At 37.3% G+C, this 20,417-nt stretch overlaps 2 protein-coding genes across 2 annotated transcripts; one reads left to right on the forward strand and one right to left on the reverse strand.

Moving 5' to 3' along the window:
* The first annotated feature begins 479 nt into the window (after positions 1–479).
* LOC133868948 (uncharacterized) lies at positions 480–1,229 on the forward strand. The gene has a single exon (XM_062305939.1). The coding sequence runs from the start codon at positions 480–482 to the stop codon at positions 1,227–1,229; it is 750 nt and encodes a 249-aa protein (XP_062161923.1).
* A 9,689-nt stretch (positions 1,230–10,918) lies between these two features.
* LOC133867670 (cyanidin 3-O-galactoside 2''-O-xylosyltransferase FGGT1-like) lies at positions 10,919–12,487 on the reverse strand. The gene has a single exon (XM_062304426.1). It carries the CDS (start codon positions 12,312–12,314, stop codon positions 10,950–10,952), a length of 1,365 nt encoding a protein of 454 aa, XP_062160410.1. The 5' UTR covers positions 12,315–12,487; the 3' UTR covers positions 10,919–10,949.
* Between the last annotated feature and the right edge of the window lie 7,930 nt (positions 12,488–20,417).

Genomic DNA, 20,417 nt, shown 5'->3' on the forward strand with positions numbered 1-20,417 from the left:
TGGTTGCTGGTTTTGCTACTAATTCTACTCACCTGCACACACAGCACGCACCATGCTCATTCTGTTCTAGTCCTATGCATCACACAAATGATTGTCCTACTGCAGGAAAGTTTTATGATGATTCAACTAAGCAGGTCAATGCAGCTTTTTCAGATCCGGGTAATGATCCATACTCTAATACTTATAACCCAAGGTGGAGAAATCATCCAAATTTCTCATGGAAGGCTCAAGCTTCAAGTAACTCAGTCCCAGGGGTGCACAATCAAGCTCAATCTAATAGGCAGCCCTACCAATCTTCTTCCACATACCTCCCTCCATAGCAGCAATCTCAGACTACACCATCTCCTTAGTCAGATTCTGACATTCAGGCTTAGATGTTGAAACTTTTGAGTGAGATCAATTAGAAAGTGGACTCTTAGAATCAAATAGTGAACTCCCACTCTCAATCCATCACCAAGTTAGAGGCTCATATGGGACAGATGGCTAATACCCTCAACAAGAGAGAAGAGGGGACACTTCCAAGTCAGCTAGTGGCCAACTCGAAGGGACACTACATGGTAGAAGGCAATACTTCATATCACCAGCAAGTTCAAGCCAACACCACATTGCGTAGTGGAAAAGGGGTCGACAATCATGTGCAAGAAAATGTGGATGAGCAAACTGAGATCCCGCAGAATTTGCAGAAGGACAAAGGTAAGCAAGTAAACAATGAGGCTTCTTCTTCATCAGCTCCCACTTCTGAGATACCATATGAGCCTTGGGTCCCGTTCCCGGAATGTCTCAAGGCACCTTCTCACTTTGGGAAACAAGGAGAGAAAATACAAGATATGATGGAGGTCCTCAAACAGGTAAAAATCAACCTCCCACTGCTTGATACCATCAAGCAAGTACCTGCCTATGCAAAATTCCTTAAGTACTTGTGTACTCAGAAAAGGAAAAGCATAAATCATATTCCCAAGAAAGTCCTTACTAAGCATGCGAGCTCCCTGATTCAGCACAGTACTCCTCCGAAGTTCAAGGATCCTGGATTCCCTACAATTTCATGTATCATCGGACAGAGTGAGATTGATAAAGCACTCTTAGATTTAGGAGTTGGTGTGAATTTACTTCCCTATTCAGTGTATCAGCAACTTGGCCTAAGGGAACTGAAGCCCACCACAGTGATTTTGCAGTTTGTTGATCGGTCTATTAAGAAACCAAGAGGGGTAATAAAAGATGTCATCATCTGAGTATATAAGTTTTTCTTCCCAATGGACTTCATCGTACTTGACACTAAGCCCGCTCCCAATCCTGAGAAGCTGATCCCAGTCATCCTTGAGCATCCTTTCTTAGCCACGGCCAATGCATGTATCAACTGTCGTACTGGAATCATGGAGATCTCCTTTGGTAATATGCAGGTCAAGCTAAATATCTTCAATGCATTCTAGCATGCACCTAATCAGAATGAGTGTTTCTTTGTAGACAACATTGAAAAATATGTAGAAGATTCACTCCCTAGTCTTTTGACAAGGGATCCTTTGGAAGACTGCCTAACTCACTTTGACTCTGAAGACTTCAACACCAATCAATACATTGATGAGGTAAATGCCTTGCTAGAGACAGCTGCCAGTGCATATTTTCATCCATGGAGACTACCCAAGGAGCCCCTACCTCTAACTTCCAGCACTCCTCCCATTCCTTTCCTTGAGTCTCCACCAAAGCTTGAATTGAAGCCACTGCCAGACAAGCTCAAGTATGCCTTCCTCGGCTCTAATGATACCTTGCTAGTCATCATTGCTTCAGATCTACAAAAGGACCAAGAAAACAATTTATTAGCAGTATTGAAGAAGCATAAAAAGGCTATTCGATGGACTGTAGTTGATTTAAAGGGCATTGACCCTTCCATCTGTATGTATCGGATTCATTTAGAGGAAGATGCTCGACCCTCCCATGAGGCACAACACCGACTGGATCCCAATATGAAAAAGGTTGTGATGGAGGAGGTGATCAAATTACTCAATGCAGGTATCATCTACCCCATCTCTGATAGCAAGTGGGTGAGCCCCACCCAAGTGGTTCTAAAGAAGTCTGGCATCACAGTAGTAGAGAACTCAGCTAGCGAATTGATTCCCCAGCGCACAACCACGAGATGGCGCATTTGTATTGACTACCCCAAGCTCAACTCCCATACTCTAAAAGATCACTTCCCACTCCCATTCATTGATCAGATCCTAGAGCGTCTTGCTGGGCAGAGCTACTACAGTTTCCTAGATGTGTACTCTGGTTATAATCAAGTGGCGGCTGATCCCCTAGACCAAGAGAAGACGACCTTCACCTGCCCCTTTGGCACCTTCGCTTACAGGCGCATGCCCTTTGGATTATAAAATGCACCTGCAACTTTTCAGCGATGTATGATGTCTATCTTCTCAGACATGGTAGAAACATTTCTAGAGGTATTTATGGATGATTTCTCGGTTTTTGGTTCCTCCTTTGATACATGTCTCCACAATCTATCACTTGTGCTTCAACATTGCAAAGAAACAAATCCGATCTTAAGCTGGGAGAAGAGCCACTTCATGGTGCAAGAGGGAGTAGTTCTGGGACATATAGTATCTAAAAGAGGAATTGAGGTGGATCGTGCCAAAGTTGAGCTGATTGAAAATCTACCGCCACCTACTTCAGTGAAGCAGATTCGTTCCTTCCTCGAGCATGACGGCTTCTATCGCCACTTCATCAAAGATTTCAATAAGATTTCAAGACCCTTGTGTAATTTACTTGCCAAGATTACTACTTTCCACTTTGAGGATGCATGTCTAGAGGCATTCCATAAGCTTCGTTCTATGCTATCTTCTGCTCCCATAATGCAACCTCCCGACGGGTCCTTACCGTTTGAAATCATGTGTGATGTATCTGATTATGCTATGGGTGCAGACCTGGGATAATATGAAGGCAAGCTTCCTCATGTCATTTACTATGCTAGCAAGACTATGATGGATGCTCAAGTCAATTACACAAAAACAGAAAAAGAGCTGCTAGCCGATTTCTTTGCCTTGGATAAATTCTGCTCATATCTTTTGGGATCTAAGGTAATCATCTACTCTGATCATGCGGCTCTGAGCCATTTGTTGGCCAAGAAAGGAACTAAGCCGCAGTTGATTCGATAGATACTTCTTCTGCAAGAATTCGACATCAAAATACAGGACAAGAAGGGAACTGAGAATGTTGTCACCGACCACCTATCACGGATTATGTTTGAGACACCTCAACCTATGCCAGTTAAAGATTCCTTCCCAGATGAGCAACTATTTGAGATTACTTCGAGGGAGCCGCCTTGGTATGCTGATATTGTTAACTATTTAGCCACAGGTTGGATCCCTTCTCATTGGTCCAAACAAGACAAGGACCGCTTCTTCAAGCAAGTCCGATCTTATTTTTGGGAAGATCAGGAGTTATTCAAGTATTGTGTTGATCATATAATCCGCTGTTGTGTCCCTGAGAGTGAATTCCACAGTATTCTTACATTCTGCCATTCACTAGCATGTGGAGGACACTTCAGTGCCAAGAAAACTATAGCCAAGGTTCTACAGAGCGGATTCACATGGCCTACCTTGTTCAAAGATGCCTATGGGTTTTGTCGGGCTTGTGAGAGGCACCAACGCCTTGGAACTATATCTCAAAGGGACATGATGCCACTAAACCCCATCCTAATTGTTGAAATCTTTGACGTCTGGGGTCTCGACTTCATGGGACCCTTCCCGCCATCTTTTGGGTTTGAGTATATTCTTGTAGTGGTGGATTATGTCTCTAAATAGTCGAGGCTGGGGCCACCAAGACTAATGATCACAAGGTTGTGGTCAAATTCATCCAGGCCAACATTTTCAGCCGATTCGGTACCCCACGGGCCATTACTTTTCTCACTTTTCTGGTTTTGTTTGTGTTTTCACTGTTTTGATTTTTTGAGTTTTGAATCTTTTGTTTTCAACTTTTTTTCACTTTTCAAATCATTCCCCCCAAATGCCCAATTTCCCATTCGGCCATTCTCCCTTTTTTTTTTTTTCTTTTCATTTTTTTTTTTTTAACCCAAAAAAAAAAGGAGAGAGAATAAGTTAATCGTGTCTGGCGACCCGACCCGCCAGACCAAGATAAATAGGTCATAAAAGGGTCAACCCGTTTATGACCCAAACCCGCTAATTTCATGTCGTGTTCGTGTCGGGTTGTCGGATCGTGTCAAAATTGCCAGCCCTACTCATAATATCATAATATTCTTTTTATCAAAATAAATATAACAGTTTAAAATTCACTGATTTTACAACAGAGTTTTCCAACCCAAAATAACTTGAACCTTTAATTAAATAATATCAAAGCAAGTACTGTTTCAGTTTTTTTAGTTGAAACAATGAGATACCAAAATATATTTTAGTCCATATTTGTCTTATTTTTATGTCAAATAAACTTAATAATATGTTAATATAATTAACGAGCTTTTATACTTTAAACACTAGTGAAATAAAATAATTTCGTGCTTATTTCTTATTTTAATCTTATAAAATTGGACAGAGTAACGACATCAATATATTAAATGCCTACAATACTTAAAAGTATTTGGGCAGCATAACGGTGCTTTTGTAAAATAATGTATTTTCACTCGGGCATCATAACGGCGTATTTTTATATTTAATGACTCTATTTTGAAAACCCTATTTGAAACACAACTTTAAAACGTTAGATTACTTAACAATTGACTCATAAAATCACAATATTAAAACAAAACTTTAATTAGAAACCAAATATCATTATTCCTTTTCTTTTGTTCTTTTTCTTTATCTTCTTTTTGTTATTATTTCTTCCTTTCTTCTTATTTTTCTTCTTCTTCTTCTTCTTCCTTCACAGTAGGTGAACTGAAAGAAGAAGAGACAGAGAGAAGGAGAAGAAGGGAGAGAAAGTGTAATACCCCATATTTTAAGATATTAAATAAAATATCTTAAAATATGATTTATGACCTAATAATAAGGCAAAAGAATAAATATGAATATTTATGAAGATAAATATTCATTTATTAAGAAGCTTTTATAGTTTTAATTTAATAAAAGTTCAAACGGACTTTAAACTTTAGAACGATGAAACCAAGGTCAAACGAACTCCTTTTTAGTCAATTCAAAAGTCAGAACACTCGTCTCGGAGTCGTCTATCTACATATAAAATTTCATAAAAATCAGAGTTTTGTATGTTTGCCGAAATTGTCCGTGAATCTAGTACCCCGAGATTGGGAAGCATGCATGTGTGGCAGCCCAAGATTCTGCCATGTCACCGCCATGTCACCCTATTGATTTTGTGATATTTTGTAACCAATTAGTCCTATTTGTAACTTAGTTTCATTTCTTAGTAAACCATGTGTCAAATCTAATTAGAATGGAAATATTTGCTATGATTGGATTAGATATTATTTGATTTCATTTGATTTTGTAATGATTGAGATTTTAGGATATTTCATGGGGTGCCAAATTTAGTTAGAATGGAATTTATTAGATTAGATATTATTTGATTTTATTTGATTTAAGTAATGATGAAACCCATGTTCCAAAATACACGTCAAATGTAAATTCATATGAAATGCAAATGCATGTAGATATTTACCTAAGTAATGATGACACCCATGTGCCTTGGAGGATAAGGCTAACTCCCATCCATTAGATCAAAATGTGTCTACTTGATCCTAGCCATTCATTCTCTTATAAATAAAACTAAAGGGGAAGGATGCAAAAATCCATCAAGCTTCACACACACACCCATGGCCAAGAGAGAGAAAAGTGTGGTTTTGTGTGGTCCAAGGCTTGGAGTGTGTGCTAGGAAGTATTTTGGTAAGCTTCCAATCATTAGTTTCATTGATTTTATGATTTAGGTTTTGATTTCATTAGTTTAAGCTTGATTATGTCCATTATGTGTTTATGTTCAAAAGTTGATCACTTATTTACCAAATACGCCATTATGGTGCCCAAATTAAATTGGGTATTTCATAAATGTGCCGTTACGCTGTCAAAAGTTTTGAAAGGTTTTTTAAGCATTAGTTATAAAAGTGTCGTTATTCTACCAAATTTTATAAAGGGTATAATAGAAATTATCCATAATTATGCCGTTATACCGCCCAACATTCTAAAAGTATTTTTAGACATTACTAATACTAATGCTGTTACTCAGCTCAATTGGAATTTGTTATGTTATATAAATATATAGCTTTTATGATTAAAAGTGTTGGTAAAACGACCCTTATGTAAATAAGTATTTTAAAATACAAAAAGGTATTTTGGTCATTATTTATAAATGTTATTATAATGTCCATATGGAATATGTGGCATTATAATTAAACCATTTTATATGCCGTTATTATGTTTAAATGATATTAGCAATTATGTTAAGGTTTAAAAGGTTAAAAATAAAAATAGTGTTAATATGAGTTTATTAGTGGATTGTACTAATTCACTATTATTGGTATTAAATGATACTGCAGTTAATATTTATGTGAACACTTTTCTGAAGCAAAGAAAGAACTGTGAGTATTTCTTAGTCACTGAGGGTGATGCTGAATTTCCATAATGTTATGATTTCTGCTTTAATTAATTGTTTGTGCGTGTGAAATTTGCATAGTTTGTTATTTTAATTAATGAATTTAATTGTAAAAGAGTTGGGAGTGATGTCTGCCAACAGACCAGGAAGTGACGTCTACCTAAGCCAAAAATATTAATAAATAAAAGAGTAGGGAGTTACGTCTGCCTATGGAACAGGGAGTGACATCTACCTGTGCTAAAAAGATAATAAATTGTTAGAGGAGTGACATCTCCTTAGAACTCGCTAAACGGGAGTTACGTCTCCTATAACTTGATAAACGAGAGTTATGTCTCCATTTGATCAATGCAAGAAGAAAATGATTATTTAAATAAATAAGACTATGCATATAAAACTGTCATTTTATTACATCATTGCATTGTGTTCTTTATTTCTAATAAATCAATAATCATATCATTATTGAAAACAGTGGACTCACTAGGTATTTTTGTATTATTGTTTCTTTCTGTATTATATATTAAAACAGGTTATGAAGAAGAGGAGTATCAGGATTGTCCAGACCTTTAGGTGATCTTGGTAGAAATGTCTGAGGCTGGGATGCCTCCCATTTTTGTGGACTACTATGTCTAGTCCATTATTAATATTATATTCGGAAAACAATATTTATATTACTGTTGGTATGTAATAATAATATTATGAGTGTTTTACTTGTAAATTATCCGTGCCATATGTGGCACAAATACTATTTTAATGTGTAATTACTCAATTACACTCTTTCTATATATTTTGAAGTATTTTTGTTAGAAGCTCTGATGTGTTATCATTAAAAAAATATATATATTCCGCTACCAATTTATAACTCTGATGATGTCGTAATGTGACGTGAAAATCAAAATTTTCACTTACACCTTTTCGTAAAAGGGGGGCCATTACAGAAAGAGACCTACCCACAGAAGAGAGAGCGCTGCTCTGATCTTTCTTCTGCCTTTTGTGCTGCTAGACAGACCGGGAGAGAGAGTGAGATGAGAGACTTGAGAGAAACTGAGAGAGATTTGGGAGAGAATTGAGAAGAAGGATGAGCGTGAAGAGTGAAAGGAGTGGGTTCTATTTATACTAAAATGGACGGCCAAGATCGTTCCAAAACGATCGCATCTGATGGCTGAGACAAAGATTCAGATAGATTTTGTATTAAAATCGGATTATAGGTGTTCGGTGCATGAATCTGCATTTCTGCAGAAAATCGATCGATTGCATTTTTACACTGTAGAAAAATAGATCGATCGCATTGAACTGTAAGTCGATCAATCGCATTTTTACACTATAAAATAATCGATCGATCTCATTGAACAGTAAGTCGATCGATCGCATTTTTAAACTATAAAATAATCAATCGATCGATTATACTTGATCAGAATTCCATCTGTTTCAGCACCCATATAATTAAATCACTTGATCGATTTCTCGTTCTATCAATTTGATCGATTCTAACCACACACGATCGATTTTAGGACACTAAACAATCACTCGATCGATTCTAATATCGATCGATCGATTTAGACTTAGTTTAATTTCTAATCCATTTTAACTCCCATACACTTGTACATATATTTCTAATAAATATTTATACCTATCTAGATGAATATTTATTCCATAAATATTCATATATATATTATTCCTATTATTAGGCCTTAAGTCATATTTTAAGATATTTTATTTAATATCTTAAAATATGGGATATTACATTGGGCCTTTCAGCTTGAAAGAGTTATTAAAATTAATCACTACCTTTTCCCCATTAGGGATCTGCCAAATTTGCGAAGGAACGCCCACCGTTCTCTTATTCCTTACCCTGTCCTTATTTGCAATTTGGTTTCAATCATCAAAATAATTAGTGGCACATATATGTTTTTTTTACATTAAATCTAAGACATTTTCTTTTAATCAAAATAAAATATAACACCTGATACATACCAATTGTGTAGACCTGCCTACGGAGTAACTGTTGCAGCTGTTGCAGCTGAGTCGGCTGAGTGGAGGGTTGTCCATGTCCATCAGCAGAGGGTGTGGATGTCTATGGGTGAACACATGCTTCTGGCGTGTCAGTGGATGGGTTGGAACAAACTTGCTAACGTGGCGTGTCTGGAGAAATCACTTGATCGATTTCTCGTTCTATCAATTTGATCGATTCTAACCACACACGATCGATTTTAGGACACTAAACAATCACTCGATCGATTCTAATATCGATCGATCGATTTAGACTTAGTTTAATTTCTAATCCATTTTAACTCCCATACACTTGTACATATATTTCTAATAAATATTTATACCTATCTAGATGAATATTTATTCCATAAATATTCATATATATATATATATATATATATATATATATATATATATATATATATATATATATGTATATATATATTATTCCTATTATTAGGCCTTAAGTCATATTTTAAGATATTTTATTTAATATCTTAAAATATGGGATATTACATTGGGCCCTTCAGCTTGAAAGAGTTATTAAAATTAATCACTACCTTTTCCCCATTAGGGATCTGCCAAATTTGCGAAGGAACGCCCACCGTTCTCTTATTCCTTACCCTGTCCTTATTTGCAATTTGGTTTCAATCATCAAAATAATTAGTGGCACATATATGTTTTTTTTACATTAAATCTAAGACATTTTCTTTTAATCAAAATAAAATATAACACCTGATACATACCAATTGTGTAGACCTGCCTACGGAGTAACTGTTGCGGCTGTTGCAGCTGAGTCGGCTGAGTGGAGGGTTGTCCATGTCCATCAGCAGAGGGTGTGGATGTCTATGGGTGAACACATGCTTCTGGCGTGTCAGTGGATGGGTTGGAACAAACTTGCTAACGTGGCGTGTCTGGAGAAATCACTTGATTGATTTCTCGTTCTATCAATTTGATCGATTCTAACCACACACGATCGATTTTAGGACACTAAACAATCACTCGATCGATTCTAATATCGATCGATCGATTTAGACTTAGTTTAATTTCTAATCCATTTTAACTCCCATACACTTGTACATATATTTCTAATAAATATTTATATCTATCTAGATGAATATTTATTCCATAAATATTCATATATATATATATATATATATATATATATATATATATTATTCCTATTATTAGGCCTTAAGTCATATTTTAAGATATTTTATTTAATATCTTAAAATATGGGATATTACATTGGGCCCTTCAGCTTGAAAGAGTTATTAAAATTAATCACTACCTTTTCCCCATTAGGGATCTGCCAAATTTGCGAAGGAACGCCCACCGTTCTCTTATTCCTTACCCTGTCCTTATTTGCAATTTGGTTTCAATCATCAAAATATTTAGTGGCACATATATGTTTTTTTTACATTAAATCTAAGACATTTTCTTTTAATCAAAATAAAATATAACACCTGATACATACCAATTGTGTAGACCTGCCTACGGAGTAACTGTTGCGGCTGTTGCAGCTGAGTCGACTGAGTGGAGGGTTGTCCATGTCCATCAGCAGAGGGTGTGGATGTCTATAGGTGAACACATGCTTCTGGCGTGTCAGTGGATGGGTTGGAACAAACTTGCTAACGTGGAGTGGGTGGCCAAACGTGACCTGTTTGGTACGGGGGGATAGACGTACCAATAAGCTCCGACAAATGAGGGTTACTGGACAAATCTACATTAATCGTCAGGAACAAAGATTCCTCATTAGGTTGCATGAAAGTTGGCATATAAACATCTTCATTTTGTGGTTTGCCAGGACCTTGTGTCTCAGCTGTATCATGTGTCTCATGTGTCTCATATGTTTGGGCTACTGGTACCCTACAAAGTCGCGCCAAATATTGGACAGAAAAATAGAAAAATGTACTAAGTCTATCTTTTCCCAAACCACGGGTACCATCTATGATACGAATAGGGGGCAAAAAATAAAGTTGTCAAACCATAGGTACCAATAAGGTGTTTAACCCTTTTTGAAACAACCCCAATGCCTAAATTTGGCGTTGTTTCCTTCAAACGACATAAATAAAAACGACACTAAAAACCCTTTCTTTCTTTCCTTTTTTTTTTTTTTTTTTTGTTGTTGTTGTGTACGTGTTTTCATTCATCATAATTTGTCCTCATAAGAGTACAAAAGAACACTTAAATAGACTTGGGAAAATCCTAACCCTAAGTCGGCCGATTTTGGGCCAAGCCCATTAAATTATAAAATAACTCTAACCTTATTTTGTCTAACTTAATTTGGGTCAATTAAGCCCATTATTGAATTAGAAAATACATTAACTCTTAAAATATAAAACCTAAATAAATCTAAAGACCAAATATTCTTTTACACCTATGCACCTTAATTATGCAACTTAAGTACAATTAAGATGAAATTAGATGAGGAGAGAATGAAGCTTTTGAACAAAACTATCAATGTAGGAGTTCTCAAGCCCTTTGCTCAGCAAGAACTCTCTCCATTTAGCATGGTTGGCTCTCACCTCTTTCCCCACAATACTATTATCATCCATTACAGTCCTAACTGCCTTGCACACACCTTCCCTTGTAAACAGCCCGTCTTCTTCACCTTTCTCAACCTCAACCCCTACTTTTAGATCTCCACCCATCAGTCTCGCATTGATAAATTGATCCACACCGTGTGGCAGCAGCACCAATTGGCACTCGGTCACCATCGCTTCAGCCAAAGAACTCGCGCCGCAATGTGTCACGAAGCACCCCACAGAAGGGTGCCTCAGAATCAACTGCTGCTGAACCCAACCCCCATGGACAACCCCTCTTCCCTTTACCCTCTCTTCAAACCCTTCTGGCAACGCAGATTCAATTGTCTCTACACCCATTGGCGGTTTCAGAACAGCGAAAAAGGGCATACCTGTTAGCTCAAAACCCAAAACCAGTTCTTGAAACTGATCCTTCTTTAAAACGCATTCGCTTCCAAATGCACAGAATATCACAGTTTTGTCCTTGAAGCTATCCAGCCACTTTGCCCATTTCTCATCCAATGCTGAAGTTGGTGGCTCTGGCACTACTGGCCCTGCAAGAATCACAGGCTTGCCAAATTGCCTTTCAATATAGTCACAGTAAGGCCCTTCCATCTCCCTACAAGCTTTGATACAAATCGCGTCACAATCTCTTACAGTGATCGTTAGACGTTCCCTGAATGATGTGCCTCGGCCATATTCTTTCACCATATTAGAAGTTAGATCTCGGGTTTCATGGGCGCCTAGCCTTATCATCGAAGGTGGGAAACTTGGCGGAGGTGCCTGAAGATCAGCCTGCGTTACATTGTGTTTTCTTTCTGGGCTTAGCAGATACCCGAAAACTGCCGGGTTAACTGTGCAATAATGTATGGGCTTGATGCCTAGCGGGCGTGCCAATGCTGGTAACCAGTGAGTGAAATCATAGAATACGAAATCCGGTTTGAGTGAAATCATAGAAGCTTCAATTGTGGGTTCAGTAAGGTCCATGGCAGTCATGAGGAGGGAATGCAATGGGAAGGGAACATCGGCTGTTGTTTCAGCCCCGGGAGGCAAGCCATCTACATGTGGAACGGTGATTGGGATGAAAGAAATGAGGTCTTTGTGGAGATTCAAAGGCTCTAGCTTCGGTTGAGTTTTGGTTGGCAAGAAGAAAGAGATTCTGTGGCCTCTCTCAGCAAGCTTGTTGGAGATGTAAAGGAAAGAGTTCAGGTGGCCCATGGCAAACCATGGGTACATGAATATGTGGAAGGTTTTGTCACCCATATTTGCAGCGAAACTAACAAAATACAAGTTAAAGAATCATGAAGAGAAATAGCTCAAGTGTTTAATTAGCCACAAAGCAGCTTTGAGAAGGAAGAAGTTCGAAAAGCCTTGAGATCCGTTGGGAAGAAGAGTCTCGAGTGGATGCTCTTTGGCGTGGAGAAGATAAGGATAAGGCTACGTGCATCCGTGAAGGCTCAATGGGAAACAACGGGATTTAAGCTAGATTCTCTCGCAAGTGGGCTGAGAAGGCATTAATGTTAGTTAGGTGAGCTTGGAGAGAGACAGAGTGGCTTTGAAGTTGATGAGCTGCTGGCCGGGTGTCCCCGTTGGGTGTGGCTTGGAGTGGCAGCATCCACGTTGACAGCGGCAGAACCAGTAAATTTTGTTTGGGGTAGCCAGAACTAAAGACAAGAAATTTTTCACGAAGAAGGGAAGGAAAAACAACTGAGGGTGCACCCAGCGGAGTCAGGGATCTTTTGGTGGGATCGGAACCTAAATAAATAAATAAATATATATATATATATATATTGTCCCTCTATACGTGCGTACACCTGTAAAATAAAAATAGACAAGTCTTAAACTTAACTTCATACTAAGTTATAAATCATAATTATATACAAAAGTTACATGTTTATAAAATCATCTTTAAAAATAACTTTTCTTCCGAATACAAAAATGTTCTAGTGTAAAAAAAGAAAAAATAAAAAAAGGAAAGTACTTCGGATCTGTAACGACCCAAGGAAAAGCGCTAGCCATATCTGCACTATCACTCCAAAAGGACTAGTCAATTTGAAGCTTCCCTAGAATCCATTATAAAGCCCAGTTTCACCTAGTAACTAGGCAATGTGGGACTTAGCACTCATTTATCTTTTATAAACCACTCACTCTATGTGAGTTATTTATCTATTCCCAATATGGGACTGGGGTGTTACAGCATCTCCTTCGAATTGTGTTCAACGACTGTCTTTTATGGAATAAAATTCATCCATTATGCTATCAATAGTGAAATCCTTAGCAATTTCTTTCTTAATATAAACTAGCAAATGATTTGCTACAAACTCATCTTCCATTCTACAACGTAATCTAGTTTTTACTAGTAGAGTAAATTTTTTGGGATGGTTGAATTTCATTTTTGCCGGGACTATCATATGGTTAACCTTTCAAAAATAACTTATTTTTTAAGGGTTTTGAAATTTTTGGGGGGCCATGGACCCCCCACCCTCTAAGGTGCCTCCGCCCCTAGGTGCACTTGTGGTTGGTGCAGAAACCTAAAAGCCTCATCATGTTGAAGATGGAGAACAGGGTGACATGGAGGTGGGAGGCACATAAAAATCGCATTTTTTTAATGAGAGATGTTATACATCCATTTTTTGCTATTCTTTTATTCATCTTTTTTTGTAAATTTATTATTGAATCTATGGGATTATATGTTGGTTCCATGTGGTCCCACATATTCAATGGTGAATTTGCTCATTTCTTGTATATATATGGACAAGAAATGAACAAAACATGAAACCAAACATTTTGCTATTTTAATAAGATTAACAATATACAATTCTCATATGAATTTTTAAGAGAAATGCCATGTACTAAACTTTTTATATAATTAAGATGATGTGGACATAAAAAATAGATTTTAGATCAACAAGTGCGTGTAAAAAAAAAATTAATGTCTAATTTTCACGGTCAAAGTTATCACAGCTGTATGAAATTTGTATAACAGTCTGCTAAATAGCATTACTTAATTTGTAAAATTAAAGTCATGTGCTATTAAAACAAATTAGTAATGCTATTTAGTATTTGGTTATATAACTAACATACAACTAAGATGACATAATAGTGGATTGTGGCGAGCTTGCAATAATATCCTCCCTACCAAAGGAAATCTGCATAAGAGAGGTATTGTTCAGGATCCACTATGTTTATTTTGATGTGGTCGTGAGCGTATCAATAGTAAAATAAATCACACGCAATAGAACGAATCTTTGTAGGATAGGGTCTATGTGAAGGTGTCGAACCTCAAGGATTGTAGGTTTATGTTGTGTAAAGTATTCAAGATTAATTGTAATATAATTCAGAGAATGAGTTGATTGTTTTTGTATCAATTATCACTAATATTCGCAAAATTAAATGAGAATGTAGTAAGGAGAAAGATAGAATATTGATTTCACCACTAACCTCATAATAATGGTAAATTGCAATTATTAGGCACGTCTGTGTCAAACACCCAACGATATCATAAAGAAAGTACTTGTATTAAGAAATAAGAATAATCCATCTTTGGTTGAAATGGATCGCCCACCTAGCCACTAAGATGCAAAACGATCCGTTCTTCCCTCGGTATGAATTATCAAATTAATTAATTAGCATATATGTAATCAAGGAATAAGCATAACTCATCTTTCGATAAGAATAAATTGATTTGCCTAAATTAAACCAACTAAGGTGTAAAACAATTTATTCTTAGGCATGACCTATCAAACCCTCATGATTTTGTGTCCATAAATACCATTGTAAAACTATCGTTCATACAATCACAGAAAATATGAACATTGAGTTCAATCAAGATAACAATTTTTTAAGACAAGATAAAAGGTTTATCAAAATCGAATTTAGACATTTAACAAATATTCTCAAGATTAAATAACCAATACTCATGATATGAAATTCCCAAGAGAAAATACAATTACACCATTATTATTGTGAAGACTCTTTTTTTTTTTTTTTTTTTTATAGAAACGTAAAACGAGCCATCACAGTGGTACGAGTACGTGTCGCTCAGCCAACATAACGTACACGTTCCATAACATGTACCTGATATTAAGAGTTACATCTAATAGCGGAATATAATAATCAATGTGCAGCGCAACACATATCAAAAGCGAAAATACATCTAATACATAACAGTTAATTACAACAAGAGCCAATTACACGTCTAACTGGTTAAAGCTTGTAAAACATATTACTACAATTACATATCCAAAATACAGGCTCAGCAATTACATGCTCCATAGGATGTGAGCCATAACATAACACCCAAAATGCGGACTACCCATGAGTCCGGCATATGACTGTCACGATATACTCCAATCATAGAATCCCATACGCTAAGCAAACTGATCATCATCTACATCCGTGGTACCTGCAACCAAGAAACCTCATTTACACGGTTGTGGTGGTATCCACATCCGTATCGGTAAAAGAATGAGTCCATCATCTCAGTATAAAACATACTAAGACCTCAGTAATATTAAACTAACTAAGTTTTCACAAAGAACCAACCTTTCTTTTCTTTTTAGTCATGCAAGCACTATCTCAACCACAGTTTACCAATAGCTAATACAGTAAACACCTACTATCTAGAAAACATTTAAAACATACTATATAGCTATGAACATATGTAGAAGTTTCAGTCATCCCTCCTTGGAAGTTTCTACATATAGACCCCTCTATAATAATACTTTTCAATGCTGGCTCAGACATTTGTGCACACAATCACTCCATCACAGAAATCACGCCTACACATAGGTCTTAAGCAAGAAAACATGGCATCTTACTCTTCCATACTAGGATATCATCCTTCAACATAATACTCGCAACACCATCTCTAATCGTATTTCAGTTTTATGCTTTGAACGTCTATAGATCATGTGAGCACTAGAGTAAAACTCTATTATGGTAACACGTCTTTCCTGAAGAATAATAACAGTCAACCTTCTTACTCGTAGACATGTCATTACTCGCATCTGAGCAATCATGAATCCTTGTACTTTCAAGTTCAATGTTTCTTAAACACATGCAACCATCCGATGGAAATATACATAAGCTCTTTTCATTTAAGACCCTTATGCATACTAACACGTCTAGTAAAACTACTCATAGCATAAAAACATCACACTCATAAAACAATGCTATATATATGCTATGCATGAAACTGGGTTTACTGGGGCTTAAGTCCCCCACGATGTTGATAACGCTGTTTAACTGTGTTTACTGCATTCTGGTGCTGTTGTACTGCTGTTGTATGTATGCTCCATACTACATGCTTTATGCTCTATGCCTGATTAGTATATGTTTCACTACTGTATCATGCTGTAAAATCATGCTTTTGCTAAATCATGTTCTCTTAAAACTAAACAAATTCAACATTTCATCAAACACTTTGAAATCATTCCAATCCTGTTTCTTCATAAAATATAAACAGTTTCAATATGACATGTTCTCAAACAATTTGCATAATTTAAATCCCAACCGCAGCACACACTCAAACACTTTAAATCAATTCACACTCTTCATTCATGCATCATTTCTTAAACATCATTGATATAATTGAACATAATCAAACTATTCAAATTATCTAAAACATATAATTCATCATATGGTCGGTTCGGATTCATAAAAACAATATACATTTTACAAATCCATAATATATAAAAATATATTTTCTCAGTGAATAGAATACTCACTTGGCTGCGCGGATATAATGCACTAGGTTTCCTAGACACCACCATGCAATGCGTCACTGTAGAATAACACATTTCGTCATTTAGCACTCTAAATAATTTAACACTCAAATTAGCACTTGAATCGCTCAAGGCTAACCGTTGGAAAACCCACAATATTTTCAAGGGTTCCAAACGTCTACCCATAAATTATTTTCATTAACCTAGTCGAATAAATTACTATCGTATTTAAAATAACACTAACCCTAAAATTATGTTCACTAATCTTTTTACAATAATTACTAACTTATTAACACGATTTAACGATTTAATTTTTAAACACTTAAAAACTCCCATTTAATTTAACCCATAAAATTGGGGTTCCAAACTTAAACCCTTAATTTACAAAACACTACCCCAAACACAATACTATTAACCCAATAGCATTTACAAAAGGTTAATCACATAAAAACTCAATTAAAATTAAATACTTAAAAGTTAGGGTTTGAGGAAACTCACAAAAATTCACCAAACCAAAACCCATGGTTTGGGTAGCCTTAAGCAAGTTTCAAGTAACCCATTACCTAAAGAACATAGAGGATTAAACTAACATTTACAAGATTTAACCAAAGTCTCCAAAACATGAATTTAACGAAAATACCTCAAAACGTTCGGTCAAAACGTAGATCGGGCTTTGAGGATTACGTTACTGAAGTCGGATCTAAGATTGGATTGTTGGATTTCAAGATATCACGATGTTTAGGTGAAAAACTGTAGAGAAATAGGGAGAAAAACTGGAGCTGCCGAGAAGGAAAGGGGATTCGGCCCTTTTAATACAAGTCCCGTCCAGACGAGCATCACAAGCCATCCTGCCGCAGGCCCCCCATTAGAAGACATGCGCTAGGCATGCCGTCCAGACACATTAAGCCCTGTGTCCGGACGCACCAAAACCACTTCCGAACATGCCATATATAAATCACTTATTTTCTTTATTTTCTTTATTTTATTTTCCTTTCTAATTCATTTTCTCATACTTTTCTCTTATATAACTTATTTCTTTGGACCATAAAATATTATCAGCGTGTCCTACTGTATTTTCTAGTCGTCAAATTAATCTTAGTAATTTATTCATTAAATTTTAATCTTAAAATGATAAATAATATTCGGGACATCACAATTATTTCAATGAGGGCTACATCAATACCCTACGAAGGATTTAGCTGCTCATGTAGATGCTGAAAATCGCCTCTATTGAAGAGAATTCCATTCCAAGAAGCTGCTAGAAAATAAGAACCCTTTTCTCCAAACCCTAGCCAATAATCCTGATTTCTATCATCTAAAAAGTTATCGGTCTAATGAACCAATAGAATGTGTATTTATAGAGTACAAGTGAAACCCTAGTTAATTTCGGGGCTATCTAGGAATTCTAGTCCAAGTAGGAGAAGGAAAAGATCTTTCCTTTTCTGGTTTTGCTCTATTGCCAGTTCTGCCACCTCCAAGTGCGCTTGAGCGTAATTTGCTGGTGTGGTTGGGCTCCTGTGCTTGAAGTATAATCGAGCGCCTGTTGCTCCTGGCTTGCGCTCGAGCCATTTGAGATGTGCTCGAGCACTTATAGTAGTGTAAGATGCTGGATTTGTCTTGGTATTTTAGCCTTTAAGTCTAGAGAATTGCTTGTGGTTTTCCCTTTGGGTCTTGAGAGTACTGTTAACATAAAAAACAAGCAAAACACCATATCACAATGAGACTAAGAGCCTGACATATGCGAGTTAAAGGTTTGAATGTGCAACATTCAATGCTCATGACATATTTTATGGGATTGTCCATCGACAAAAGATGTATGGGGAGCATGTGAAAGAAAAATCCAAAAGAGCACTGGCAAAGGAAATACTTTCGTGGATGTGGTAGAGGGTATGATTGACCGATGCTGTGATTGCTGAAATAATTTGGTTTAGAAGGAATTATGCAGTTCATGGGGGTTTTTTCCCATCAAAACAGCTACTCTCGGCCTCCCTTCAAACATACAAGGAGGCTAATGAAAAGAGAAGCTATAGGAGGAAAACACCCAAGAAGTGGGACCTATTCAGTGGAGACCTCCACTAGCAGGCACATACAAAGTTAACTGGGATGCTGCTCTTGATTCCAAAATTGGACGAAATGTATAACGCCCCACTTTTTACAAAAAGTGTAAGTGAAAATTTTGAATTTCCATGTGACATTACGACATCATCAGAGTTAAGAATTGACAGCGGAATATATTTTTTTCTTTAAAACTAAGGAACATAACACAACAGAGCTGACTGAATTACCTCATTATATTATGAAAAACGAAATTGACTTCTAAAAATAAAGTGTGTGCATAAGTGTCAACAAAAATTAAAGCACAGCGGAAAATAAATGACACACAGGTTTTTGTTGACGAAGTGGAAACTCAATTAAAAGAAAAACCACTCCGGGGCAGCCAAACCTAGGAATTCCACTATTCAGAAGACATAGCTAGATACAAGACAGTAACGCTCACATATACCCGATGCAGTGGTCGTATCTTGATCTCTGACGTGTAACCCAACACGAACGCTTCCCAACCAGGTTCTCCTACCTGAAGGGGTCTTCAATGGAATCCTTTATCTTAGAGCCGACCTCTAAGATAGACTTCAGTTGTAGCACAGCAACCTCACACTTGATAGGGCTTCAGAGGAAATATCACGTCTCTGAGCAGTTGTGGAATTCAATACTGAATTCTTGCAGTTCTCAATGCCCAGGGGCCTCTATTTATAGGCTAGGGGCTCAAATGAGCGTCAAGCAAAATATACCTGGGCGCCGTCCGGACGGTGGACATGGGCCGTCCGGACAGACAACTATGCGATAAGATTTTTTGAAAATTTCACGAGGAAATCTTTCCTGTTTAAGAGCCTCGTCCGGACGGGATGGCACATCATCTGGACAGTCGCACATCCGCTACAAGTAATTTCCTTATAAGGCTTTGCGCATCCGGACCATAGGGGATGAGCATCCGGACGGCTATTCTTCAACATGCAATTTCCATATCTGCAATGTGCGCGACCGGACCATGATAGGCAGTTGTCCAGACGGTTGAAGTCGAATCGGCAATTTCCTTCTTTGATGAACGCGCCTCCGGACCACAGCTGTCAGACGTTCGGACGGTGATATTTGAATTGCGATTCTTGCCTTAAGGAGACGCGCGTCCGGACGGGATACCACATCGTCCGGACGATTGATAGATCTTCCTTTTCTTGGAACTTGGAAAGAAATCTGAAACTGATCGAGTACTGAGAGGCATCCAGACGTGCTGCTGAAACGTCCGAATGGATGTAAGCTGGATAGAACCTTCTCGACACAGTGGAGGGTCCGGACGGATGCAGCTTGGTCTGTCTGGAGCCCGGACGGTATGGTACGTCGTCCGGACGGATGGAACAGTGACAGATGGTCGTCCGGACTAGATGGCCTGATCGTCCGGAAAGCTGACAGGGAACTGAAAATCTTCTGACTCTGAAGCATTTTTGAATAGTAGAATCCCTATGGAGCATCGTTAAACACAAGTGATTTTGTCCAAACACAGAATGAGGCCAAAATACTAACAAACTCTCCCTTTGGCCATTCTGGGACAAAAATCACTTAACCGGTTTGGAAATACATTCCCGGT

Source organism: Alnus glutinosa, chromosome 5 (genome assembly GCF_958979055.1).
Source record: "Alnus glutinosa chromosome 5, dhAlnGlut1.1, whole genome shotgun sequence".
NCBI lineage: Eukaryota > Viridiplantae > Streptophyta > Magnoliopsida > Fagales > Betulaceae > Alnus > Alnus glutinosa.